The 27,675-nt window shown below is 39.8% G+C and overlaps 1 protein-coding gene across 9 annotated transcripts; it reads right to left on the bottom strand.

Moving 5' to 3' along the window:
- Positions 1-1,081: 1,081 nt before the first annotated feature.
- Positions 1,082-26,272, bottom strand: LOC141564781 (uncharacterized). 9 transcript variants are annotated; one of them, XM_074307680.1, is made up of 6 exons: positions 25,958-26,001; positions 18,657-19,105; positions 13,088-13,182; positions 7,268-7,394; positions 6,248-6,337; positions 1,082-5,603 (listed from the first exon to the last, which is right to left on the bottom strand). In XM_074307680.1, the coding sequence occupies exons 3-6, from the start codon at positions 13,118-13,120 to the stop codon at positions 4,363-4,365; spliced, it is 1,491 nt and encodes a 496-aa protein (XP_074163781.1). In that variant the 5' UTR covers positions 13,121-13,182; positions 18,657-19,105; positions 25,958-26,001; the 3' UTR covers positions 1,082-4,362. The 9 variants fall into 9 exon arrangements, with proteins under 9 accessions (XP_074163781.1, XP_074163774.1, XP_074163778.1 ...); XM_074307673.1 differs by lacking the exon at positions 25,958-26,001 and having other exon boundaries at positions 18,657-18,743; positions 18,856-25,590; XM_074307677.1 differs by lacking the exon at positions 25,958-26,001 and adding an exon at positions 23,981-25,590.
- Positions 26,273-27,675: the final 1,403 nt, after the last annotated feature.

Below are 27,675 nucleotides of genomic sequence, written 5' to 3'. Positions count from 1 at the left end.
ATTTGTATGTGTACCTATTGGTCTTTTGTTAAGGGATGGGTTAATTCTCTGAGTGCCTCCACAGCTGTGGATCATAACATCTGAGGGAGTTGCAGGGCAGCCTTTGCTGACACAAGTGTTTGTGGATTGGGAATGAAATTGGAGGCACGAGGAAAGAGGTCAGACAATGCAACGGCTTCTTAGTGGAGAGGTCAGAGAACAACTGCCTCTCAGTCTCGTATCAAATCCTCCTCCTCTCACATGAAGGGATCTATTCTGCTGGTCTGAATTGGATCCCCAGCAACCATAGATGGTTCCCATAACATCCAGCAGCCACTGGCAAGTGGCTCCCGTATCACAACAGTCTGTGTCCAGCAATTTGATTCTAAGGATAAGAGGAGTAACTTTAATATAATCCCAAGTTATTTTTCAAAATGGCTAAAATGGGTAACTCAAAGTCTTTTAATTTTTTTCCCCTAATAATTATATAGGATGTTCCACTGATTTGAAGTTTTTAAGTTTTCAATCTAGAAATTCCCTTCTCCCCTCCTTCCCACTATTTCCCTTGATTCTAAACATTTCTCCAAATCAATTTTGTCCTACAAAAGTCCTTTGTTCTACAAAGTAGTTTGATAGTACACTACAAAATTTAGGAAATATTTTCGTTTTTGTATTAGTTCATTCCAACTATGAACAATTAATATCCCATCAATTATATTTTTGCTAAGTAGGTTTTGTAATCACTTGGGAAGTCTTGAAATTGTTATCAGTGCATTTCCAGTTTTGTGCATCATGCAGTCATTTTAGTGTTTTTCCTTCTATCATTCTCTCCTGGCTTTTATTGTTACATAGAATTACTAACAATTATTCTGTACCCTGTTATGGGACTGAAGGCCTTAGTTATTTCAATTAGCTTATTTGGGGGCATAAGTATGCATATACATGCCCCTGTGATATGCACTATAAATAAGGAATGTGCCATATTGGTAAAGCAAAAAAGTACCCTTCCCCCACCGGTAAAAAATAACCCAGACTTCCTTTGGTAAACTTCAGGCTTATGTCAATTCTCACCTCATGATCTGTCAAAGAAATCAGAATTAAGAATAATTCAAGAACAATTTATTGTAATGTTTACAAAGCCTTGTGCAAAGAACAGGGAATACAAAAATGGAAAAACAGCATGCGACGAATTCACAACATAAAGGAGCTAAGACAACATGTATATCAATATATAAAATAGAATGTGGTGGAGGCAAAGGCAGGATCTGGACAGAGGCTGGGAAGCCACTTTCAGATGGGGCAGATTAGGATGGGGGCGGGGCAAGTTACTGCCCCTTTTTGTGATCGATTAGGTGATGGCACCTGATAGAGGCCTTTAAGGAAAAGGCATTTTTAAAAGGAATACAGAGGGTGTTTCAGGCATGCAGAGCAGTCTACAGAAAAATGCTCAGAGGTGTGAAAGAACGGACAGACCGTCAGTAGGAAAAATCTGGCAATAATTTTCTATGCAAAAGTTAAGTAGCAGGAAATATGGCTGGAAATGGAGTCAGATTGAAGAGTTCTGAATCTTGTAGAAATAATGGAAAGCCAAGCCAAGGACACTATTTTGGTCAGATTTGTGCATGAGAAAGGTCAAAGTAATTGCATGAAGGACAGATTGGCAAAAAGTTATTTCAGAAACAGACGCCAGATAGAAGACTAGTTAGTCTAGCCAAGGGATGAGGATAATTTCCTAATAATATGAGAAGCAAAGGCAGGCTTCATGGAGCTCATCACTCCAACCTGGTTGCAGCAGAGAAAGATCTGTTCCAGGGAGGGGGGAGTCAAGACCCTATGCATCCTGGAGAAATGGGGTGAATTTTAATGGCAGCCACAGCAGCCAAGGTTTGTTTCAAGTGATGAGAAATAAAATTAAGAGTGGTCATTATCTTGTTGATAATGTATTGAGACTAGTCAGGGTAGTCATTTTCCCCAAATCTAAACATTTGTAGAAATTATGAATTATATGGGAAAAGGAAAATAGAATAATGAAGCCCCATGCAATCAGGACTACTAAATGGGAAGTGTATAGAAATGTGGGGAAAAAACCACAGAGATCAAGCAGCTGAAAAGGCAAAGAAAATGTATTAGCAAGTGAAGCATCTTTAGGAAGATAGGCAAGATCTCGTCTGAAGAGGCATAATGCATCTATCTGGTGGAAAGGGGAGGACTATACAGAGTGAGATTTGAAGAAACCCCAAGGGTTCTTGGGGAGGCATACATAAGCCTAGCGAGTCCCAGTCAGCACATATATGCCATAGACACGAGACACATGCCAACAGCACACTTTGGATCCTTCCCCTCCAAGGGTTTTTCCTGAAATCTGCTAAGAGATGATCCCAGTACCTTTCCAATTTACATGAGGGGCTGATAGAATAAAGGGGAAAAGCTTCATAAAATCATAGATTTAGAGCTGGAAGGGAGCTTGAGTCCAGCTATACCAACCCCCTCATATTACTTAAGGGGAAACTGAGGCCTATTAAGGTAAAGTATCCTAGCCAAGGTCATAAATAGCAGGGGTGGGATTCAAAGAAGACCTCTAGTGCTCAGGATTAAAGTAATATTCACTTCCAGAGACTGGTTTCGCTTCTTGCTCCTGGCCTGCTTTATTATGGAGTCGCAAACCCAAGGTGGAATGATGTGGCTTTTTTTGTATTTTGATTACTGCTGAGGGGGTGGGGATCTACGTACTGGGAGCTAGAGTGCTATTGTGGTGGTGTTGTGAGGCTCATGTGAGATGATTGTGTGCAAAGCTCTCTCTGAACATTTGAGAGCATGACAAACATCAGTTATTACTATTACTATTGCCCTGGATATTCAGAGGTATAAGAAAAAAAGGGAAAATGGAGCAAAGGTGTTATTTGGGCATGGGGACTATTTCTAAGATCAAGACATTGTGCTTTATTTCAAGATGAACCAAAAAGTACAAGGCTGTAATGGAGCACATAGGGATGGGTGATTGGGTGGGAATATAGAGTATTTTAGGGAGGAACTTAAGGAAAAATCAAGAGGAAGAGTAAGTGGATAGCAGAATAAAATTCTCTAATAAGGCTTTGCTTCTGCTGCAGATTTGCAAGCCCATCAAAGCCTATCAGGCACCAGAACCCCGTGTACAGGTGACTAATAAAAATCTTGTGCCCACCAAAAACTGAACCTAATAATAATCTATGCCTTGACATCATTTAGAGTGGCCTTGAACACATGCAGATTAACTGCAGACCCAGGGTCATTCCAATAACTCCTAATCATAGATCCTATTAGTTATGCTTAAAGCTCCTAGATTCTCTCTCATACCGGTTTCTCCTTGAAACTTCCATCTCTTCTAGCTTCAGGAAGTAGTATACAAGACACTCCTTTGTTCTCAGCCCCATTCTTAATTACCACTGGTAACAGTGATCTAATTTAAAGGCCTTCCCAGTTCTGACTCTAGATGCTTCAGGGCAGGACAATTAAACCAGACCCATGTAGGCCCGGGGGAAAATATTTTCATCTCCCATATATAAGCAGTATCTAAGCAATTTCTCCCCACACATATACACACATACATACAAACACAAAAGTGAACACATACAAAGACACCCCCCAAGCAGGGAAGCCAGCTAAGGTTATTTCTCTTCTGTTCTAACAAGTTATTACAAGATAAACCAGTTTGCTAAAGAACACTGTAATGGCTTAGGCACGACTGCAGCTCCTGAACTAGCCTACATGCTGGGTTCACCACAGTTGACTCTGCAGTTACCCAATGGCAAGTAATGTGGCTAACAGAAGAGAGGAGACAGAAAAGATGGATGACCAACAAATTATAGATGGTCACAAACCATAGATCTTTACCCTCCCTGTGTGGTGTAGTGTAAAGATGAATGCTGGCTGGAAACCAGGAAGACCTGGATTCTGGTTCCCCCCAGATACACACTGGCTTTGTGACCCCAGGTGAGCCCCCCAACCTTGCAGGGCCCCAAGAAACCAGCAAACACTGTGAGTTGCAGAGGAGGGGCTGACTTGTACGAGTCGAGGAGCGAACTCATTCAGGCGCTCATCATACCAATGAAATCACAGATCCAGTCCCTATCCTCTACTAATTCTTCAAGCTTTCCTTGTAGCATCCCTACATGGAAGGAAGCTCCAGCACGCAGTCTCTGATGCGTGATCCTAAAGGTTTTCCCATGGTCGACACGTTCACAGGGCTCTCTCTTTAGTATGAATTATCAGAGGTTAGAAATGGCCTGATAGCTGATGCCGATGACCCTCATTCAATCATTTCACTGAGGTTCTTCACGGGTGTGACTTCTCCAGAGCTTAGTAACTTCTCACTTCATGACTGAAGGCTTTCTCACCCCCAGGACACTAAAGGGATTTTCCTCCCAAATGAGTTCTCATATGTTCAGTAAGATTTCCCCTCTGCCTAAAGGCTTTTCCACATTCATTACATTCAAAGGGTTTCTCTCCAGTATGAATTCTATAATGTAGAGTGAGGGATGAATTCTGGCTAAAGGCTTTCCCACATTCATTACATTCATATGGTTTCTCACCAGTGTGAATTCTCTGATGATAAGTAAAGGATGATCCATGGCTGAAAGATTTCCCACATTCACTGCATTCAAAGAGTTTTTCTCCAGTGTGAATTCTCCTATGTTGTGTAAGATGTCCTTTTTGGCTGAAGGCTTTTCCACATTCATTACACTCAAAAGGTCTCTCTCCAGTATGAATTCTCCGATGTAGAATGAGAGATGAGTTCTGGCTAAAAGCTTTTCTACATTGACTGCACTGATAAGGTTTTTCACCAGTATGAATTCTCAGATGTTCAGTAAGATGTGCCTTCTGGCCAAAGGCCTTCCCACATTCGTTACACTTGTAAGGTTTCTCTCCAGAATGAATTCTCTGATGTTCAGTGAGGTGTCCCCTCTGACTGAAGTTTTTCCCACATTCATTACATTTATGAGGTTTCTTTCCAGTATGAACATTCTGATGTTGATTAAGGTAGGAGTGTTTGCTGAACGCTTTCCCACATTCATTACATTTATAGGGCTTCTCTAAAGTATGGATTCTCTGATGCTCAGTAAGGTGTGTAATCCAGTTGAAGGCTTTCCCACATTCATTACATTCGTAAAGTTTCTCTCCAATATGTACTCCATCATACTGAACCAAATCTAAGTGGTAACCTCTGGGCTTCCTACATTTATTATACTTAAAAAGCTTTTTCCCTAAGGAAATTCTATTCCACTTAATTAGTTCTGAAAACTGTTTGAAGCTTTTTTCAAGCATATCGCATTGATGTAGATTTTTCCCTGTAGCAAACAGCTGTTGTGGATCAAGAATTGACCCTAGACTGAAACCATAAGCATTACCTTCATTAACATTCACCTTACTAGAACCTTTTCTGGGAATGAATACCACTTGTCTAGGCTGTCCTTCCTGGTTGTCTGAATCCCCCTCTAATCTAACATCGTATTCCCAAGATGATCCCAATTTGAAATCCCAGTATCCATCTTGAGGGAGCTGAAATTCCTTATATGGCTCTCCTATACAAAACTCAGGTTTTGGAGTTGAGTCTTTGTTTTCCCATTTAGTCTCCTGACTAAAGGAACCTGAAACAAAAAGAAAAATATCAATGGCCCCTATTCTCTCTGAGAAAGTAGATTGCTTAATGATACTTTCTAGTTTCCAGAGTTCTAGGTTAAGAAGAAGGGTCATAATTTTAAGAAGGGTAAAACAAGCATTATTAAAAGACAACTAGAGTCCAAAATAGAAGGGAAGATAGAATCAGCACACAGAGCTGCCCAATACTAACTTACACTGAGAGAACTCGTTGATATCACTGGAAAAGCAGAGTTGGTAATCTTTAGAGAAATGTCTACCCTTTTTAGAAAAGGAAAGCAGGTTATTTCTGTAAATGACAGATATATAAATCTAATGTCAAACCCTGAGAAAATTATGAAACTTATATTATCAAGCTGTGTTTCTTTAAAAAAAAAAGGGGGGGGGGAGAAAAAAGAAAGTAAGTTTTATCTTGGACTAGAAGAAAATATGAGTAAAGAAACTAAAAGTAGGAAAGTGATATATTTAAAGGAAAGATGAAGGGGCATAAGAAATATGGTGGGCAGCCACAGTTTTCTCCCCAGGTTTTTATGAGTTTCTGAGAACTGCCCATTCAACGCTTCAAAGATGCTGCCCACTAAATAGTCAAATGAAGTATTTCTTACCAATTACTCCCTGATTTTCACTGTCTCACCTGAACAAGTGCTTCTTGGGACTTCTGGAGTCCATGGTGCTTCTCCTCTCTCCAGCTGAGAGATCACATCTGGTTTAAAAACTGGAAGTCCTGTTTATGGAAAAAGAAATGAAAACGTTTTGGAGACAGAGAGCCATGTGAGAATTCAATCCTATCCTGTTTCTCTTGAGAGAAAAGATTTACTAAGAAATCCCAAAGGGTGATACAACTCAGAATGGATCTTTGAAGGATCAAATTACATTCAATTTAATGTAACGAGAATTTTTTTTTTTTTTTTTTTTTTTTTTTTATGAGACTTCAGTATTCCAAGCACTGTACTGGTACTAGGAAATATGAGGATAATGTGATCCAGAATTGATTGGAGCTCAGAAAGACAATGATGGATATGACATGCTACCTGCTACAAGGATGGAAACATTTTGTCTCCAGAGATTGTACTAGAATGTTAGGGGAGACTACTTGAGCCAGATTAACGAAGAATGGGGAATGTATAGTTTCCTCAGGGGCAGCATAATGAAGCTATGCTATCCAGTTATAAAAAACAAAGATCTTACATTTGCAACAGGGAACATAAGCATCTTTTCCCTGTGTAATGAATAGACTGTTCAGGGAACTAGTGGGCTCCACCTTACTGGAGGGCCTTCCAGCAAAGGTTGGACAGCCACTGGTCAAGTATGATGGAAAGGGATTCTTGTTCAGGTACAGGTTGGACTAGATGACTTCTAAGATCTTTTGAAACTGAAAATTTGTGCTTTACAAGATCATAGTATTCACTCATTTCACAACTACAGGTTCACAATTCAGAGCAAGAAGAAGTTATCAAATGCAGGCAGAGACGTTAGTGGCTTATCTGGGTTCACACAGCCAGGGAGCTTCTGAGACCAGATTTGACCACACCATGCTGGATTTCCCCACATGCCAAGTTCCTGCTGAATATTTCTGAACCTCAAGCCAAAACCCGGTAAATATCTCAAATCACAACTCATCAATCATCCCAGTAGGCAAATGCTGAGTCCTTACCCAGTGAGACCAGGTTTCTATAATTCTCCAGCATCACATCCCGGTATAAGTCCCTCTGGGAAGGGTCTAGCTGCTTCCATTCCTCCTGGGTGAAGTCCACAGCGACATCCTTGAATGTCACCGACTCCTGAAACACCAAGCACGTTGCTGCTTAGTTTGGGACAACCCTGAATGAGGACCCAGAGGAGATATGAAATGGACACGAGCACAATAGAGGGAGTTGTTCCCATATGCTGTAAGCCTCCTTTTCTCATTTTCTATTAGATACTGAGGGCACAAGGATAGATAAAATTTCATCCATTGCTCAAAAATCTAGTCAAAATTAAATTCCAAAAACTCCCTCAAGCACTTTCCTTTCTACCCCCAACCACACCATTAATATAATTATTTACAATCCTAGAATTTAGAGCCAGAAGGGACCCTGCACCAGGGATGAACTAGCTTAGCCCAGTTTTTTCACAGATGAGGAAACCAAGACCAAAGAAGTTCCCCAGCTTGCCCAAGACCAAACAGGGTTAGTGAGTAATAGAACCTGAAATCAAAGTCAGATCTTCTCTCTTCCAAACCTCCGATTCACTCATTCCAGATCTCCACAGTTATTTCAAAGTGCTATGCCAGGTATTGGATGGAAAACAAGAACTAAATAAAATGGCCTTTGTCCTTATATGGTCACAACTGGGGGGCAGGGAGGAGCAAGAAAAGACATATCTAAATAATTGTAATACAAAGATAGATGATAAACATGTAAAAGGAAAGTAAAACAAGTACTCTGGAGGTCAAAGATAGAGAAAAGACCCACACTAACTGGAGGGTAAAGGGTAAATGAGAGAGGAAGAGGTTGTATTTCTGAGCCTTAATGGATAGGCAGGGTTTCAATCCGAAGAAGTAGGAATAGGAAGGTCATTACAAAGTCAAGTGGGCAGTACAATGTGAGGTAAACTGTGAGAGTGAGGTAGAAAGGGAGGGTTGTGCCAAATTATGGACTGAATAACAAGTTATAGAGTTAGAACTTTTGAGAGGCAGTTGATGGTACAGTGGATCTGCTCTGGGTCTAGAATCAAGAAGACTCAAGTTCAAATCCAGCCTCAGATATTTTCTTAATGTGAGACCTGGGTAAGACATTTTGCCTCAGTTCTTCATGCATTTACCTTCCCAAAGCTTTTTGTGAGGATCAAATGAGATAATATTTACAAAATGGATTATCACAATATCTGGAACATCATAGGTGCTCTCTCTATATATACATACTTATACTCTTCCCTTTCCCCCTTTTCAAAGCAGAGCAGGCAGTAGAAAGCCATTAGAGTAAGGAATAGGGAACCAATGAAGGTTTTTCAAGCAGGAATAAGATATTATCACAAGACAGATGAATCTGGGAGCAATTTAAAGGACAAGTTAGATTAGAAAAGTTAGAGAAAGTCCAAGGAAATGGGAATGAGAGACTGCACACAGCTATTGAGCCAGTTGTAACAGAGTCCCTGTCTGATGTACACCTGCTTCCCCCATCATCCTTTGTACTGTTAACACCTTAGGGAACCCCCGGATCTACTAGCGGAAACTTCATCCTGAATCTTCGTGCCATCCCTCCTGTAACTCCTCACCATGACAAAACTTGCCTCTCCTAGAACCTCACCTCATATCTGGTACCTTCTTCTCTGTAAGATTCACCTCCCCCCCTTGAAAAGGAGGGAATGGTCAGCAGGGGATCCTTCATCAGGTATGGGTTGGACTGGAACTCTTTTAATTCAGAGGTTCTGTGACTCTGAGCTATCAACTTCTCACTAATTCTTTTCATTCCAACGAAGTAGAAGCAAAGACTGTCTTCACTTTAAGTATCTCTGCTCTTTACAGATTTTTGCTATTATCTACTACCTTGCTAGGATGCTGCTTTTCCATCCTGTTGCTGCTATCACCTTTGATGTTCATAAGAACTCTCATGATAACATCTACTAAGAGAGAAAGGAATTGGTCAATGATGAAATCACAGATCTTTGAAATGTAGTTATATTGCACTCTCTTACATGTTTACATAGGGATAAGCAGAATATACCTATAATCTCACCAGTAAAGAGCTTTCCCTTGTGAGGAAATCCCCTTTACCAATGCAAGTTGGCACCTTCTCTACATCTCATAGATTTTACAAGTTGCTTATAAGTAATATGCCCAAGATCACACCTAACAGTAGGTTTCACAAATAGACTTGAACTTAGGTCTTCCTGGTTCTGAAGCTGGCAAGAAAAGCCGGAAAGAGAGCTGAATTCTGATGCTAATTAAACTCTTGGTCCCTGGTGGCTTTCTACTGCCCACTCTGCTTTGGAAAGGAGGAATGGGAAAAAAAAGACAGCTTTTGCTTTCATAATCACTCCAGCATTGCTCTATATTACCTGTGATTTTATCATTATTTTTGACTTTACCTTACAATTAAGTAATTATTTTATATTTAAGAGTTAATAGTATGACTAATTTTGTATAAATGGGAAGCACGAGGGTGACGTTTCAGGAATTGAAAAAGTAGTGAGAGTACATCCTTCCCTACAACAAGGTTATTTCTAGGATCCTAAAAGATTCTGAATTGTAGTCATGACATGGTAGTCCTGATTTAGAAACTCCAGACCTGCTGGTTCAAGGAAAGATGGGGTGAGAGAGAAAGAAAAGTAGCTGCATCCCATACAGGAGCTACATACACCCATGTAACTATATACATAAATATATATAACAACTAACTGCATTTTGTCTTCATTTTATCTTATTATATACTACCTTTTATATATTGCCAGAGATAAGAGATATGATTACTCTATATTGATGTAGTATATAAGATAAAATGAACACCATGTACAAAAAGAAGAAAATCTTAACAGATCCTCTCTGATCCAATCAGATTCTGTCTTTGAATTGACTCCATCTTGTGATCACATACATTCCCCTTTTTTATTCATCCATGGGAAATTAGATCATATAAGTCATATATTGTTTCAAAAATGCAGGTAGATAATAGTTAATTAACATTTTTTTCATTTTATGAACAGAAGACTCTAAAGTGTACTCCCCTCTCCCAACTTGGAAAGACCCAAAACTTTCTTCCAATTAGAATACTTAATTTTATATGCTGGTTAAGTTTTTATTATAATTAACTAGATTTTGGGGATTTTTTTTTTTAGTATAAAAATCTGCTTTACTCTGTATTCAGGATCTTTGGGCTAACTGGGGAATTCATTATTTTTGAATGCCTCACCATCAAATCACCTATGCTCAGTTTTTTTTTAAGTTATTAATTAATATAAATTATTATAATTTAGTAATTAATTTAGTTATTATTAATTAGTTATTAATTACACATAGTATATAAATGCATATTTATATCAATATAAACAGGGACACATTTTGATTCCCCTGATAGACTATTAGCTTCTTGAAAACAAAGACTGTTTCACCTTTGTCTCTGTATTGCTTGGCAAAAAGGCACTTATTATTAATACTTACTGATTGCTTAATGGGTCATTATTTGTTATTTTAGTGAGTTTATCATAAAAATTAGATCACATTCAAAACATGAATGACCAGAGAAACCAGATATATAGCCTGATGTACTTAAACTGACTTTAGACTTGATAAACCCAATGACTAAAAAATAGTAAACAAAAAAGCAAAAAAAAAATCATTCAATGAAAGTTTTGGGAAAATTTTACAGCTATACGGGGGATAGGTATAGCTTTATATCCTGTGCCACATTTTTTTTTTAATTGGCTTATCTATTTTTAATAATTTAAAAATTAAAAACAAGAGAAATCATATATTTAACACAATTGTTTGGATTATATTTTTTATTGTAAAACTTGTTATATATAAAAGGAAAGAGGGACAGGTAGTGGCGCAGTGGATAGAGCACCAGCTCTGAAATCAGGAAGACGCGAGTTCAAATTTGATCTCAGACACTTAACACTTCCTAGCTGTGTGACCCTGGGCAAGTCACAATCCCAATTGCCTCAGCAAAAAAAAAAGAAGAAAAGAAAAGAAAAGAGAATGACTTGGACCCTCCCAATTATTCCACTAAAGCCATTCAAAAAGGAAAACAAATAAATAATAAATTTGATGTGAGCAGCCTATCTTATTTAGCATTTGTCTCAGTGACAAGCAGAGAAAAATAAAAGATTATTTGTGAAGAGTTACTATAAGCAGTAGATCTTAGATAAAATTGATAATAGAGTTGGATTGTATTTCGATGTTCTGTGTGCACATTTTAGAGGATACTGGGGCTTTGAGAGATCAGTTCTGAGCTTTGGGATCAGCTGAACAAAACCAGCTTCTAATGACACTGGACTTTTCGCCTTCCACCACTTTCCTCACACATCAGTAATTACAGAACTTCAGACTCAAAGCACCTGAGACTTTCCTTGGTTCTAGCAATTAGTTACTCTGTCCTTCCTCTTCTGCCACTACCATATAATTGATATCCAATTCTAGCTTCTATTTCCCTTCTTTTGATTCTTACCTTATCTCTGTACATTATAGACAAACATATTTTCCACAAGAAAAAAGATAAAATTTCAAAAATTATACACCCAGTTGAGGGTAGTTAATAGGAAGGAAGAAAGGAAGAATTAAGAGCCTATTATGTTCCAGGCATAGTATTAAGGAGTTCACAAATATTTTCTCATTTGAGCCTTATAACATTCATGGCAGATAGGTGCTATTATTATCCCCATTCTACAACTGAGGAAACTGAAGCAGAAAAAATGTTAAAAGACTTGCTCAGGGTTCTACAAGTAGAAATCATCCAAAGCTGTATTTAAACCCAGGTCTTCCTGACTTCAGGCCCAGTGCTCATTCCACTGTGCCATCTAGTTACCTGTATTCATAAGAAATATACATAAAATAAATATAACTGGTCCCAGACTGCTTAGCATAGAAATAATCACACTAGGACAAGATAGGCCTGGAGAACTGTAGCTAGGCAAAATATATTAAGCAGTTTAAAGGCTTAATCTGGGACTGAATAGGAAAATAATAGGTAATAAGAGACAGGGCAGTTCGGTGGTGCAGTGGATATAATGTTGGGGCAGAAGCTAAGAACACTACTTTTCCCTAGTTCAATTTGGCCTCAGACATTTACTAGCAAGGTTTCCCTGGGCAAGTCATTTAACCCTATTTGTCTCAGTTCCCTATCATAAAATTGGCTAGAGAAGGAAATGGCAAACCACTCTAGTATTCCTGCCAAGAAAATCCCAAATGGGTTGTGAAGAGTTGGACATGATTGAAAAACAACTAATCAGCAATAAGAGATAAGGTACAACTAGTCTTTGAAATTTGTGATTCCTTTCTGATTTCCTCATGTGGAAAACGAAGTCATTGATACAAAGAAGGGATGTTTAGTCAGGTGGCATTTATGATTTAAATGCAATTTATCTGCATGTCATGGCAGCACTTCCCTGATGTCATGGTCCTCTTCGAGAATGAAGTACAAATAACAATGAACCCCTTTTAGAATAATGTTTTCAAATGCACAAAATAAAATACACAGGACATAATACACAGAAATTCATTCCACTGGAATATGGAAAACATTAAAATATTTAAGAAAAAAAAAACCAAAACAAATCCATAAGCCACAAGATCTGTTGGATCCAAATGATTCCTAAGCTTCATTGCCCTGCTCAAATAATAGCTCTACATCCAACAGGAGAGGGTGAAAAAAAGTAATCACTGCTCAGGCACATCTACAGACCTTACATGAAAGAAGGGATGATGAGCAAAGGAAGAAAATGGGGTCATCCTGAAAAACTGAAATGTCACTTCAAAAGAGAGGGAGCCCTAACTCACCTGCATCCTGGCTGCCAGAAACCCAGAAGTCATTACTGCTGCTGCTTCTTCTAGACTCCTTTCTTGAGAAAAAGCAGAACCTTCAGAAAGCAGAGCTGGGGAAGGAGAAAGGATTCATGAGACCCCAAATCTGCCTTTTGGCCCCCAAACTTACCAGGACAAATTGTCCACACACCTCCAGGAAGAATCTACAGAGTAAGAGATCAAAAGGGGCACAGAAGTAAGTGGCCCCCTTAGTTCCAAAGAGAGATATCGAGGACATTCCTCCCCAAGACCTAATACGATCTCTGTGGCCTGAGGAGGTTTCAGATGTTGCCCAGACCTATATCTGGGAACTAGGACACAGGCTGAACTCAGAACTGTGTCCTTTATGTGCTATGTGATAAAGGGCGTGCAATTCAGCTTCTCTGTGCTCATGGGGAAAATGTCCACAGTCATAAGGAACAGCTCAATGGTGTCACGGGGAGAATGCAAAGTCCATGGAAATGGACTTGAAGCGTCACTACCTATGACCCAGACTATGTAGTGATGTGCACAGCTCACCATGAGTGAACAGGGAGGTCATGTGAGATTAGGAATGAAAGAATGTGTGAAAAAAGTATTAAGCATTTACCATGTGCAAAGCACTGGGCTAAGTGCTAGGGACACAATGGAAAAGGAAGATCGTTCCTGCCCTCAAGCAGTTCACATTGCAGTGGAGGGAAGATTTTCATTGGAAGTCTGATGGAAGGATTCCATGGTCTTTAGGTGAAACAGCAAAGCAGATGGGAGGACTTCTTTAATGCCATTTCCACTGCTAAAATTCCTGTCAGTGTCAGACTGCGAACCACTGGGCAGAGCCAAGATGGCACTTTCTTGTGCAGGACCTGCAGCAACAGTAGCTAGGCTGCACCTCGGCAGGATTTCCTTCCTAGGATGGTGGCACAAGGACTGCCATTGCCCAGGCTCTTGGGTTCCGGACGCTAGGCTGTTTCCAGGTAGCCTGACCTGCCAGCACACACTGCATCCAGCCTGGCCTTCAGAGGTCTGCTTCGTAAGGCTGGCTGGCTTGGCAAACCTTTCTTTTTCTCCCATAGTGTGCCCCACTATTACCAGCCTGCCCTGGGAGTCAAGTAGTCACTGCTCCCTCGTGTCTTCATTACGGTGAGTTAGAAATGCCCCCAGGACTCTGTATTGGTCAATGTGATTCTGGCAGACACTCTGGAAAAGCAAGTAATTGAAAAGCTAAAGTCCATCCTAGAGCCCCATCTGAACTACGCCAGCTGTCTTCCCCTCTGTCCTCACAGGAGAGAGGGTTGAGAGTGGGCACCAAGAAGAAACTCTACTCAAGGACATCTGATGAGTCAGTGCAATAAGGGCTTTTGTCAAAATCAGATTTTAAAAAGATAACTGGATCCACTGGCCCTTCTACTTATGTCATCTCTTATGAGAAAATAGTTAACTTATCACCCAATTAAACTGCTGTCCAGAAAATGTGGAACAAGATTAAAAGATGGCATCCAACATTAGCAGAAATTAACAAACGCCTTTTTTTAGATTCAGAATCTTCAGAGGATGGATTATAAAGCTTGAATTCACTTATTAGGAAAATTCTATAATACATTCCTTTACATCAGACCTGTGATTTCATCAAAGTAGAGCAAAAAAAAAAAAAAAAAAAAGAATTCTATCAATACTGACTGGTACCTATTATATAACTTAAGTCTTAACTTGCCTACATCACTAAAAATTCTATAGAAGAAGGAATCAATCATTTATTAATTATCTACTATGTGCCAAGCACTATGCTAACCTTTTTTACTGAAGCAATTCAAGTTGTCACTTGCCCAAGGTCACACAGCTAGGAAGTGTTAAGTGTTAAGTGTCTGAGGCCAGATTTGAATTCAGGTCCTCCCGACTTCAGGGCTGGTGCTCTATTAGGCTTGTGCTAACCATTTTATAAATATTGTCTCATTTGATCCTGATAATAATGCTATTATCCCCACTTTACAGATGAGGAACTGAGGCAGACAGAGGTTAAATGATTTGACCAGGGTCATACAGCTAGTAAATATCCTAAAGCCAAATTTGAACTTACTCTCCACCACATTGCTTAGCTTTGCCCATTAAATGATACTGCTTCACATTATAGAAAGGACTGTCTCTGTGCATTTATAAAGATAAAAGGCAGAGATAGATTACAAGAAGTCACACCAGACTAAAATTATTCCCTTTTTGATAGGCTAAGTAAACTAGATCAATACAGGCAATGCTGTGAACATAGGATAACTGAATTATAACAAAATACCTGACAGTCTTTTGTGATATTCTTATGACCAAATGGAGACACATCAGCTGAAAGGTTTTAGTGTTGGATGCTTTAATAATTGAAGTAATGGACTCAAAGGACAGAGATTAATGGAGCAATGTCAACCTAAAAGACTGTAGTACTATAGTACAATGGAAACCCTGTCTATTTATTAGCCACTATCTTGGATGGAAGCAGAGAAAGCAAGCTTATCAGATCTGGGATATAAAATTGAGCAGGATGGCCAATACTGGATTAGAGAACCAAAAGGTTTTGAAAGTTAAGACTAATAGGCCAAACCTCATAAATCATTCCAATGGGTCCATGAGCTCTTCCTGCCATGTAAACTGAAACTGACCTACCCCTTTATATCCATGTCTTCTTATAATTTCTACATAAACTAGTCAATAAGCTACAGGCCTTCCTCAAATTTTGTTTTTAATATTTCATGGTTATTAATGCAATACTTGGGAAGGAGAGGGAAAGGAAAAGGAGTCTGTTATGCCGCTCATTTAGCAGTCCTTTTCCAAACATGCATGTCCTTGAAGCCTTCTGAATCCCTTTTCTCACACAAGTCATCTGTTGATATAAATTGGAAATTTATAACTTAATTATAAATTTTAAAATATTGGAAATATATTCATGTTTTTACAATAGACTTTGGATCACAAATAAATTTTATTCTACTTTAAGATAGCATTATTCCGGGGCAGCTAGGTGGCGCAGTGGATAGAGCACAACCTTGAATTCTGGAGGACCCGAGTTCAGATCTGATCTCAGACACTTAACACTTCCTAGCTGTGTGACCCTGGGCAAGTCACTTAACCCCAGCCTCAGGAGGAAAAAAAGGAAAAAAAAAAGTATTTTTCCATGATTTATACTCCCTATAGTACCACAAGGAAATTATGGGTGTCAAATAATGGGTTTTCATATCAAGTAATTTAGGATCCCAGAGAGCATTATACAATTTCCAAAATGCAATATATCACATTCTTTAGTCTCCAATTCAATTCAAGGACAAGCTCATTGTCCATGACAAATCCTTTTGTAATATCCTAATTCATCACTAATCTCTTCCCTCAGATCTCACATTTTTAACTGAGTTTGTGTCTTCTTCATAAATATAGCAAATTTAGAGAGGGCATACTCAGCACAGTGCAGGAGACAGTAAATAAAAGTTTTAACAGAACTTGTGGTCCACTAAAACCTATAGATCTTTTTCAGAGAAAACACAAATTTGCAAGCCTTCCTCACTTGTATTCAGAATATTGACAAGCAGCATATAGTCTCAAAGAGTTGAATTTGGAGTCAAAGGACATGGGTTCAAACCTCAGCATTGTCACTTGCCCCATGTGTAAACCCAGGCAAGTTATTTAAGTTGAGCTTCAATTCTCATACATGTAAAATATAAAGTGTATTAAGAAATCTCTACAATCCTTTTCAAATCTAAATATGTGATACCATATGTTATGACTTTTTTTGAACCCGTGTTTTTTACATTTTTGCCTATTTTATTTCATCACCTTAGATTTAGTTCGTCTAGGCTGCAGTCTGCCTACATCACAAAACTGTTATCCATCTCTTAAAATTCTGTGTCACTTACAAGAATATTGCTTATAATCTTTAGCCATTTGCAGAACTTTCTGTAAATGAAGTGGAACTGGTTTGGCCTTTGGCTTTCATGTCTAGCCATTTGACAAGCATGTTCTCCAGCTGAGGCAGGTCCTGAGCTCCTTCAGTCTCCACATTTGGGCACTGACTTTATTAAACTTCTCTAAGAAATAATCAAACTCTATGTCTTTTATCCTTTTCTCACTTTTCAGAGTCAGCAGTTTTTAAATATTCATATTGGAAATCTCATCATTGTCTTCTCACATTTATCCTTTATTCTAATTTGGTACTGATTTTAACATTTAATGATAGCTATTGCTTAATTGATACCATGGATTTATATATTACCTGGTAAAATAGTCAATTTCATTGTATGCTTAGTGTTCTCTATATCGAATTAGCCTTCTGACTCTCTTTTTGAAGACATATTTATGATATTAAGGTATGAAACTTCTGAGTAATCTACAAGCCATTGGCTTGTTTTATGTTTCAATCACAAACCATATTTTCCAGTGGGTTTTTTTTTTTTTTTTTCTGTCCTTACCTGAGCCCACATCTCACTGAAATCACCAATATCAAATATGTGCTTGACTTGGTTTGGAGGGTCTTACCAAGTTATTAGAATTTTTCTACATTCTCATATTCTGCAACAGATATTGGCATATAAGCTCTATCATGATGGTCCCTCCCTTACAAATGTGTTCATCATTAGCACTGAACAGTAAGATAAATTGTTCCATAAAACCATGCACAAGTTAACCAACTCCACCAACACTTTCATTCTCTCTCCCAAGGGAGACTCCTAGCCATCTTTCTGTTTAGATGCCTTCTAGTCTCAGGATACCAATAATTATATGATTTGTCTAACATTGGTATGCTCCTTAGCACCCTCTGCCACTTTTTCTTACAGTGGGAGGGGGAAGGGTAGCACAGAACTAGAGCCTTTGTGTCTGCTTCATAGATTGTTGATACCAAAGAATTCATCACCAAGTCACCAATATCCTATTAGGGAGGCTCTCCATACTTAATTAGGCTGATCCTTAAACAGCAGGAACAAGCCTTTCTCTTGGATGGTATTCCCCATTAGAGTTAAAGTTACCTCCATGCCATAAACTTTATGGAAGGAGATGAAATTCAGTAAGAGAAAGGTATGAAATCATGTTGTCATCGTTGTTCAGTCATTTCAGTCTTGTCCAACTCTTCGTGATCCCATTTGGGGTTTTCTCAGCAAAGATACTAGCAGTTTGCAATTTCCTTCCCCAGCTCATTTTATAGATGAGGAAACGGAGGTGAGCAGGGTGAAGTGACTCGCCCAGGGTCACATGCCTAATAAGTGTCTGAGGCCAGATTTGAACTCAGTAAGATGACTCTTTACTCCAGGACATCACTCTGTCCACTGTACCACCTAACTTGTGAAATCATGTCATCTGGTTAAAAAAAACCACCACCCAAGTTGGAGGTGATATACCTGACAGTTCATGGGAGAAAGATCTAAGGTCTGAACGAATGGCAAACTCAGCAATGTAACCTGGCATCCAAAGAAGCTACAAAGTCCATGTTTCTATTTGGATCATAACAAAGGTTAATTTTTTTCTTGATTTCTAAGCACAAATAAACCCCTTGAAAAACTAATCTTGTCTCAGATTAAGAAAAAAGAGGATGTTTCCATACCTTGGGCATGACAAAAACTAGATGGTTATGACTGTGGGGTCCAACCAGAAGTCACAGGTCACGCTGGGATATACAAGGACACGTGTGCTGGCGAGGGGAGAGTAGGAAGGGAAAGAGTCCGTCAGCTCTCTATATTGCTCTTTCACCTACCCTGGCCTCTGCTCTTTTTCTCTGCCATACTGGACAGATTCATACCCACCTCATCCTGTCTCTAATTCTCATCTCTCCTCCAGCAAGAAAACCTCAGCCTCCATAGTCAGCCAAATGCTCCAATTTTGCCCAAGAACTATTTCCCAAACAAGGCAAACAAACTTGTGGCAGCCCCAACAGCTCCAGTATCTGCTCCTACATCCGTCTCTGCTAGGAAGCTCAGAAAGTTTGAGGTGGATCTTCTTGGCTCCAGTCTTGCTCCCCTGGGAATCTTCTTCCACCTTCCTGCAGGGCTTAAGCTGGGAGGAAAGGCAGGATGGGGGCAGGAAATATAAGATCACTTTAACTGGGACCTTTGTCCTGGTGCTCAGCTGTCTCCCCCACACCAACAATCTCCTTGTCTCTGGTGCCCCCAGCCCAAGTCACTACAGAGTCCACCAAAGGCTAGCATCAGCAGGAGGGGCCCAGCAGTACCATTATACATCCCAAACCTGGGCCCTGCAGAGACAGGCAGACATCCTAGACATACAAAAGAGCACAAGATGAGTTTGGTTTGGTAATACATCTTTTACAGCATCACAGCATTTGAAGATGAGTAAAGGGAAGCCCTGGAAGGTCAGGGCTAAGACTGACCATCTCAGGGGGCCTAGGATGACTTGTGTGTGAATGACAACACCACTTTCGGTAGAACTGTATTCAATTCTGGGCACAACATTTTAGGTACAACACTCCATTAAACTGGAGAACATCCATAGACGGGATGACAGGCAGGCCAGGCCTGCCACAGGATTAAGGGAAGGAGCTGGAGTGTATTTAGCCCAAGGCTCAGCAGACACGAGGTTTTCCAAGAATCTGAAGGATTTCACGGGAAAGAGGGTCAGCCTGCTTAGTTTGGCCCCCGAGGGCAGAAGCATTTACATAGTCCTCACTAGGAATCACTATTTATACAAATAATCTCATTTGATCTTTGCCACAACTCTGCAGCAGAACTGCATTACCAGCCCCATTTTACAGTTGAGAAACATGAGGCAAACAGGTGAAGTTACTTGCCCAGGTTGTCACCGAGCTAGTAAGGGCTACAAGTGGTGAAAGCTGTAGAGCAAGACTTGGTGTGAGGGAAAAGACCTCCTAACAACTAAAACTTGGACTGAATAACTTTCTGTGAGGTAAGTGGGTCTGTGCCCCATTACCACCACCACTCACTAGTCACATCTTTAGGCCACAGCTGCATGACTTTTCCTTGTCATGTTGCAGAACAAGGTTTCTCATCTATTTTTGTGCCAAGGATCCCTTTGGGGACCTGATGAAACCTATGGACCCTTTCTCAGAACGGTTTAAACACACAGGATGAAATGCAGAGGGCTACAAAGAAAGCCAACTGAACTACATCATCAAAATTCAAATAAAAAAGTTTACAGGTCCCAAGTTGTTGTAGAAAAAAATTCTTTTTCAGGTTGAGGCCAAATTTGGTAGACTGTAAAATCTTTCCCACCTCTGAGACTGTGATTCTATGGTGAGATTTGTTCTAAGTCAGAAGCAAAGGCAAGACTCAAACCCTTGCACTTTAACTCTAAATCCAGTATCCTTATCATATCATCCAACAGACATACAAAATGGTAAATTGCCTATTGAGTAGTGGAAGCCTGACCAGGGTAATAATGCTTGTAAATTATCAACAACCACATGAAAGTATGCTCCAGATTACTAATAATAGGAGAAATGCAAATCACTCCCCCAAACTGGCCAAGATGATTAAAAAATCTGAGATATGGGGGTGAGCAATGGGAGGATAAGCACACTGCTATACTTCTGGTTGAGATGTAAGCTGGTCCTATTATTCTTGAACACAATTTAGAATTTTAGTTTAGTGGCAAGAAAAGCCAGTATTACCTATTGATCTGGTGATACCAATCTTAGACAGAGAGATGTAACTCAATGGGCTCTAAAGTAGAAAGGCTCAGAGAGATGAGAAGATATTTCCCCCTGCTCTTCTGCAAAAGCAGGAGAATAACAAATGTGGTACATTATATATAATAAATGTCATTTGTTAAGTATATTAATCAGCTTTGCTGAAATTTTACTTTTTTCTTTCTTTTTTTAAAAAATTCTTTATTACAAGGATATAGCTCTCTGGGAAAGGAAAAAGAAGGGCTGCGGGGAGAACTTTAAGTGATTTAAAAAAACAATGACATTTACAAATATTTATTTTTACAAGTGTACTAATTTGTGGAAGAGCTGAAAACATGGTGGAAGGCCATTAAATGGAGAAGGGGTGAACACCCTGTGTTATAGGAATATAATGGGATACTTGTGCAGTTAGAACAATGAATAGTACTATTCCTAGATTCAGAGGTCCTGGGTTCAAATTCTGTCTCTGATGCATTCTTGGTTACCAATAAGGCCTTTGGCAAATCAATATTCATAGGCCTCAGGTTCTTCATCCTTAAAATATGAGGCCTGGGATAGATATCTAAGTACCTCCAATAAGCCCCTTGGGTCCCTTCTAGATCTAGTTCTATGATCTTATGAATATGAAAATTCAGAGAAACATGGGAAGGTTTCCATAAATTATGCAAGTTAAATAAGCAGGACCAGGAGAATAATATACATAATGTCTACAACAATATAAATACAGCACTAAAAAGGAAGCCATTTTTTGAAGAGCTGAATATATTCCTCCTGATAGAGGTAGCAAGGAAACCACAAGAGCTAGACTGTAGAGATTATTTTTGTTTATCTTTTTCTTCCAGGTGATATGAGAGAAAAAAGAAGAGCATATACAAATGACTGATTGTGTGATATAAAAACATAAAACTACAGTAAAATGTCTAAAAAAGTTTTGTTCAAAGAACATTACAAACAACTGTGATATGGTAGAAACAGTATGGGGGATGGGGATCCGAGATCTTGTGTGAATGCCAATTCTGCTGTTTACAATCTGGGAATGGCACTTAAATTTTCTGGGTCTCAGTTCCTCATCTATAAAATGAGGGGTTTGGTCCTCAAATCCTAGAACTATAATCCTATGATTCAATAAAGAAGTCATCTCTTTTAGCAGAGACCACATGGCATGGTGGATAGAGAACCATTCTTGAAGCCAGAGACTTGGATTCTAATTCTTGCCTGGCTGTGCCTGTGGACAAATAATTTATCCTCTTATGGAATAAATTACAGAGAAGATGCCAACCTACCATGGCACATAGATTCTTCAGCTAGGAGTTCCCTATATCAATGAAATAGTAAGTCTAGTCCCTTTCCTTCTTTAATAGGTTGGGGACCTTGACAAGTTGAACAGCACAAATCAAGTTCCTGAAATGAGTTCAGATTCACAGAGCTGAAAGAAACCTCAAGGATCACTTCGTCTAATCCATACTTGAAGAAGATTGAAGGTGGTACAAGGGAAGGAACACGAAATGGAGTTAGGGGACCTGAATCAAAAACTGCCTCTGACACAGACCTATGACACTGGCTAAGCCATTTAACTTCTCTTCAATTTCCTCATCTATAAAATGAGGGGGTTGGATGAAATGGCTTCTGATGGCCATTTAAGATCAATGTTCTAAAAGGTAATCCAATGTTTGAAGAACTCTGGGGAAAGGGAACCCACAATCAGCTGAGACACTTTCACTTTTGGACAATTCTAAATATTAGAAAATATTTTCTGCCAATCACATCCAGAGAGCAAGCTATGGAGACTAAACATGGATTGAAGCATAGGATTTTCACTTTTTTATTTGTTTTCTCCTTTCTTGTGTTTCTTTTTCTTTTGTCAGATTTCTCTTATAAAACATGACAAATATGGAAATATACTTAAAAGGATTGCACATATTTAACCTATATCAGACTACTTGGTGTGTTGGGAGAGGAGGAATTAAGGAGAAAAATTTAAATACAAAAAGTTTTACAAAAATGAATGGTGAAAACTATCTTTACATGTATTTGAAAAAATACAATACTATTGAAAATCCTCCCTTCAAAAAAATGAAATTATTTTCCCCACTAAATGAAATTGCCCTATATGAGTTCTACCCCAGAGTCCATGCAGAAAACATCTAATCCCTAGTAAATTAGCAGGCATTTATTTAACACTTATTTACCTGATAGCTGATATGTTAGGTGCTGGAGATATAACAACCAAAACAAAACAAGAAGCTTACATTCTATCAAAGAAACAACATTTAAGTAGGGATATTTATGTAGTGCCAAGAGCAGAGTTCTGAGCTTGAAGTCAGAAATATGTGAATTTAAATATGACTTCAGACATTAGCTGTATGCTGATGATATCAGAATGCAAATCATTTTACCTATTTTTCTGTCACTTTCTTTATCTGTAAAATGGGTGTAACAATAGTACCTATCCCTCTGAATTGTTGTGAGGATCAAATGAGGTAACTGTAATACATTTAGCACAATAATTAGCACACAGTAAGTAGTCTATAAATGTTAGTTATTATTATTGTTAACAATAATACATACAAACATAAAACATATACAAAATTATCATGATATTCTGATTACATTATGTTTTACTTAGGAAACCCCAGATTAGCAGAAAACTAATCAATGGTTAATGGCTTGAGTAAAGTAATAGAAATACAAAATAAATCTATGAAAATTATCCATATTTTTATAAAATTTATAAATATCTGAGAATAATCAGATGGAAGCAGATAGAAATAGATGGGTGAATGAATAGCTAGATAGCTAGATAGAGGCATAGATAGAGATTGAATAAACAGGCAAGCATTGTTAAATGCTTATGCCAAGGGCTTATCAGGCTTAGGAGGCAACAGTGAGAGAAGTTCTATTCAACTACTTCAAAATATATACATCATCTAAGGGTGAATTCATAATTAGGTACTATCCTCAACTCTTTTCTCTGTTTTACCCCTCATCTCCGATTTGTTGCCAAGTCTTGTTGTTTCTCCCTAGACACTATTTCTCAGTATTTCCTCTCCTCTGACATGGCCACTTTTCTAGTGCAGACCCTCATCACCTCCCACCTGGATTACTGCAGTAGCCTGTGGGCCTCTCGGACTTAAGCTTTCCCTGCTGATCCAGTCCAGCCTCCACTCAGCTGTTGATGTGGCTTCTTATTACCTCCAGCATCAAATATAAATCTTCTGATTTTTACTTGGTCCCCTCCAGTGTTCCTGTTCCTCCTCTCCACATACCTCCTGTCTTCTTCCATGCAGCGACACTGGTCTCCTTGCTGTTCTGCACATGAGGAGGAACATCTTCCAACTGCAGGCGTTTTCTTCCTCATCTCTGTCTTCTGGTTTTCCTGGCTTCCTTCAAGTCCCAGAAAAAAATCTCACCTTCCAAAAGAAGCCTTTCCTAAGCTTCTTTAATGTTTGTATCTTCCCTCTAAGATTATGTTGTTTTTGGCATTCAAAGGCTCCATTCCTAGCCCCTTTATTTTTTTAGTCCTCTTACATCCCATCAGTTATTTCATCCAGTGACTTGGGTCTCCTAGTTGTCCTTAAAGACACTCCATCTCCCAGCATTTTTTCTCACCGTGCCCTCATGCCTAGAACAGTCCCCATTCTCTGCTCTGGATGCCTTCCCTAACCCCTCTTCTCATGCTTTCCCTCTGTCAGCCATTTCCTATTTATCCTGTACATCCCTGGCTTTGGATAGATTTGTTTGCCTGTTGACTTGCCCTGTTGGATTGTAAACTCCTAGGGGCCAGGAGTTGTCTTTTTTTGTATCACCACCATTTAGCACTGTGTCTGACACAGAAAAAGCTCTGGATCAGTGTTCATTGACTGAATCCTCCAATTATCTTTAGCCTTGAACATTGTTTATATTCTATTAGATTGTGTGGGCTCTGTGAGGGCGTCCCCCCCCCCACTGCCCAGTATTATTACTGCCACTAGTAAGCACTTAGAAAATGCTTGTGGGTGGATTAGGAAACTATGCATAATATATAAATTAATAGAAAATATATGCAAAGTAAATACAAAATAACTGGAAGTGGCTATCAGCGGCTGTAGGCGTCTGTAAAAATTTATTGTAGATGCGATGAGCTAAGTTTTGAAAGCAACTTAAAGGTCCTAAGAGGCTTTCCTAAGTAGTATCAGTCAATAAGTATTAAGTACCTTAAGGGCAAAACAGGAAAAAAATCTTGCCCTCTAATCGATGACGCAAAAAACGAAGAACAGACAAGCTCTTTTCAGACAAGTAGGAGATAATCAATAGCAGGAAGGTCAGCGACAAGTCTTGTGGACAGGATAGGAAAAGTTTCTGCCCTCTAATGGAGGAGAAAAATGATGCAAAAAAATTGTGTACAAACAAGCTATTTACAAATAAACAGGAGATAATACAAGGAAGGTTATCAGACTGAGGAGGAGCAGAAAAGGCTTCCTGTAGAAGGCGAGATTTTAGCTGGGACTGGAACGAAACAAGGGAAGCTACGAGACGGACTCAGGGGCAGAGCCGGTGAAAACGCAGGGAGGAGCCGAGGGCCCCGTAGGAGAACAAACAAGGAGGCTGGACCGAAAAGCCGGCGGGTGAAGAAGATGGGGGCTAAATTAGGGAGGGCTTTGAATGCCAACTCTTCAAATGATCAGCTCTAACCATTTCCCTTTTCTTCTCAGGGCAAAACATTCCCATCCCACAAACCGCGGGTCTGACGGCGCGATCCCCACACTGGCACGGGCGCCCCTGCTTTGGCCCCACTGCAGTTTATCAACGCCCTTCATAAAATATGGCGGCAAGAACCCAGCCCAGAACTCCTGATAAAAGATGCAGTCAAGTACGCGCTGTCACATGGGTCCAGGGCGCTTACACTCCGTCCCAGACGTAGAAGCAGCTCCTCCCAACGCCCATCCCGGCTCCGACAAGCACACAGGAGAAACTCGGGGTCCAGCGTCCCTTCCCGGCCCGGTCTCTGACGTCAGGCCCTCCCAGCTCCGCAGGCCCCGCCCTTCTCCGAAGTCTCTTCACAGCGGGAGGGCTGACGTCAGATCTCCCCTGCCCAAACGTCCCCTAACCCCCGGGAATGCCCCTCCACACCCACCCATCCCTGAGGAACCGCCGCATCCAAAAACTTCCCGATCCATCTCTGTCTCCAAGCCGGTACCTCCTGAGCTGGGATACCAGGAGCAAGCCAGCCAGGGGAGCCAGGATTTATCTGGGACAAGACTCACCTTCCAGTCGCCAGAAGAACAAAGCCGAGCTCTGGATCCAAGGACTACTGCGCCTGTGCGGACTAAGCCGTTGAACTATGATTCCCAGAACCCATCGCGCTCTAAAACGACCAGAGCAAACTGACATTTGCGGAGGGCTTCTAGAAAACGAGATTGGTACGAGTGACGGGAGCAGAACCGTATCAGAATGTTCTGGGAAATGGGAGTCCAGAGATTACTGTGAGCAAGCGCTCTCCCTAATAGCTCAAGCAATTGACGCTGATTAATTAATTGAGCGCTTATTGCATATCCTGCCCTGAGCAGCAAGAGGAACCCATCTTCTACCTGCCCTCGAATCCAGTCTCCGACTCCATTTCCCATAAGTCTTTGCGGCTCTCCTTCCCAAATACCTGCAATAATGTCATTTCACTTAACACTAAGCACAGGGCATACATAGCAGGTCAAAATGAATCCCTTCGCAGGGTACTTAAGTTTTGCTAGGAGAAAATAACAAAATAATTGGGAAAATAGGAAGCAATGAAATGGAAGGAGTGATAACAATTGGGGCAAGAGGTCTTAAAGCAGTTGACACTTCAACTGAAGCTTGTAGGGAGCTAGGGATTTCATAGTGAAGGTGGTAAACTAGGGCATTCCAGACAGGGAAACAGCTTAAAGAAGAGACGAAGCAGATCTTAGCTCAGGGCTTTCCTTACTGTCAGGAAGAAACAAAGTAATGGGTTATGTACATGTGGACATTATAGTCAGTGCAGCCCTGTGTGTAGGTAGCCCTGTAGTCAGGGCTGAGGGTCCACACCTTGCAATAAGTGGGTTAGAAGTGATAGTGACAGGGGACTCAAAATAGGCCTTTTATTTGAGCTGTTTTGAGGAAGCTAAGGAATCTAAAACATTAAGTTAAAGACAGAGTAATTTCCAGGTATGGGGGAAGAGAAAATGGACCAGTTTAGTTGGAAAGTAAAGGGTAGGAAGAGGAAAAAATGCAAAAAACCTAAAAGTATCTTTCACATGGATTTCAGAATACTTTCTAGGTCCAAATCTATTAAGAACTGTAACTCAAGTCCTCCCAGATATATTTCCTTTACCTCGTGTCAGCCAAAGAACACAAATACTTCAAAGGCATTTAATAAAATAGCATTTTAGAACATTTCCCTCAAAACTAGATCATACTCTCCCAAAAATATATCCTCTATTGATGGGGAAAATAATTGTTGTCCTTCATTCTCTGAGTACCAAAATGACATCACTATGTTTGAGTCAGGTTAGTGTGCCTGATGGCTGATGAGATCAATAGGAGCTTAGGATGCTCTGCCACAAGTTAGACACAAATAGTCCCTATGACTATTTGAGGTGGATTTTCTAACTTTGCACTTGAGAAATATGAGAGGTGACATGGGGGAAATGACCAGGCATAGGGATTATACATAAGGAAAATTATATGTAAGGAATACATAAGACTAAGGCAGCTAGGTGGCATGGTGGATGGAATACTGAATTTGAAATCAGGAAGACTTATTATAACTCTTGAGTTCAAATCTGATTTTACTGGCTGTGTAACCCTGAACAAGTTACTTAGCCCTGTTTGCCTAAGTTTACTCATCTGTAAAATAAGATAGGGAAGGAAATGGCAAACCACTCCAGGATCCTTGCCAAGAACATCCCAGACATGACTGAAATCACTCAACAACGTGAAAGGACAGCCCGTGCTTTTGATTATAGCTATG

Source organism: Sminthopsis crassicaudata, chromosome 1 (assembly GCF_048593235.1).
Source record: "Sminthopsis crassicaudata isolate SCR6 chromosome 1, ASM4859323v1, whole genome shotgun sequence".
Classification (NCBI taxonomy): Eukaryota; Metazoa; Chordata; class Mammalia; order Dasyuromorphia; family Dasyuridae; genus Sminthopsis; species Sminthopsis crassicaudata.
Note: the sequence above shows the minus strand (reverse complement) of the source record. Positions and strands in the feature narration are given on the sequence as shown.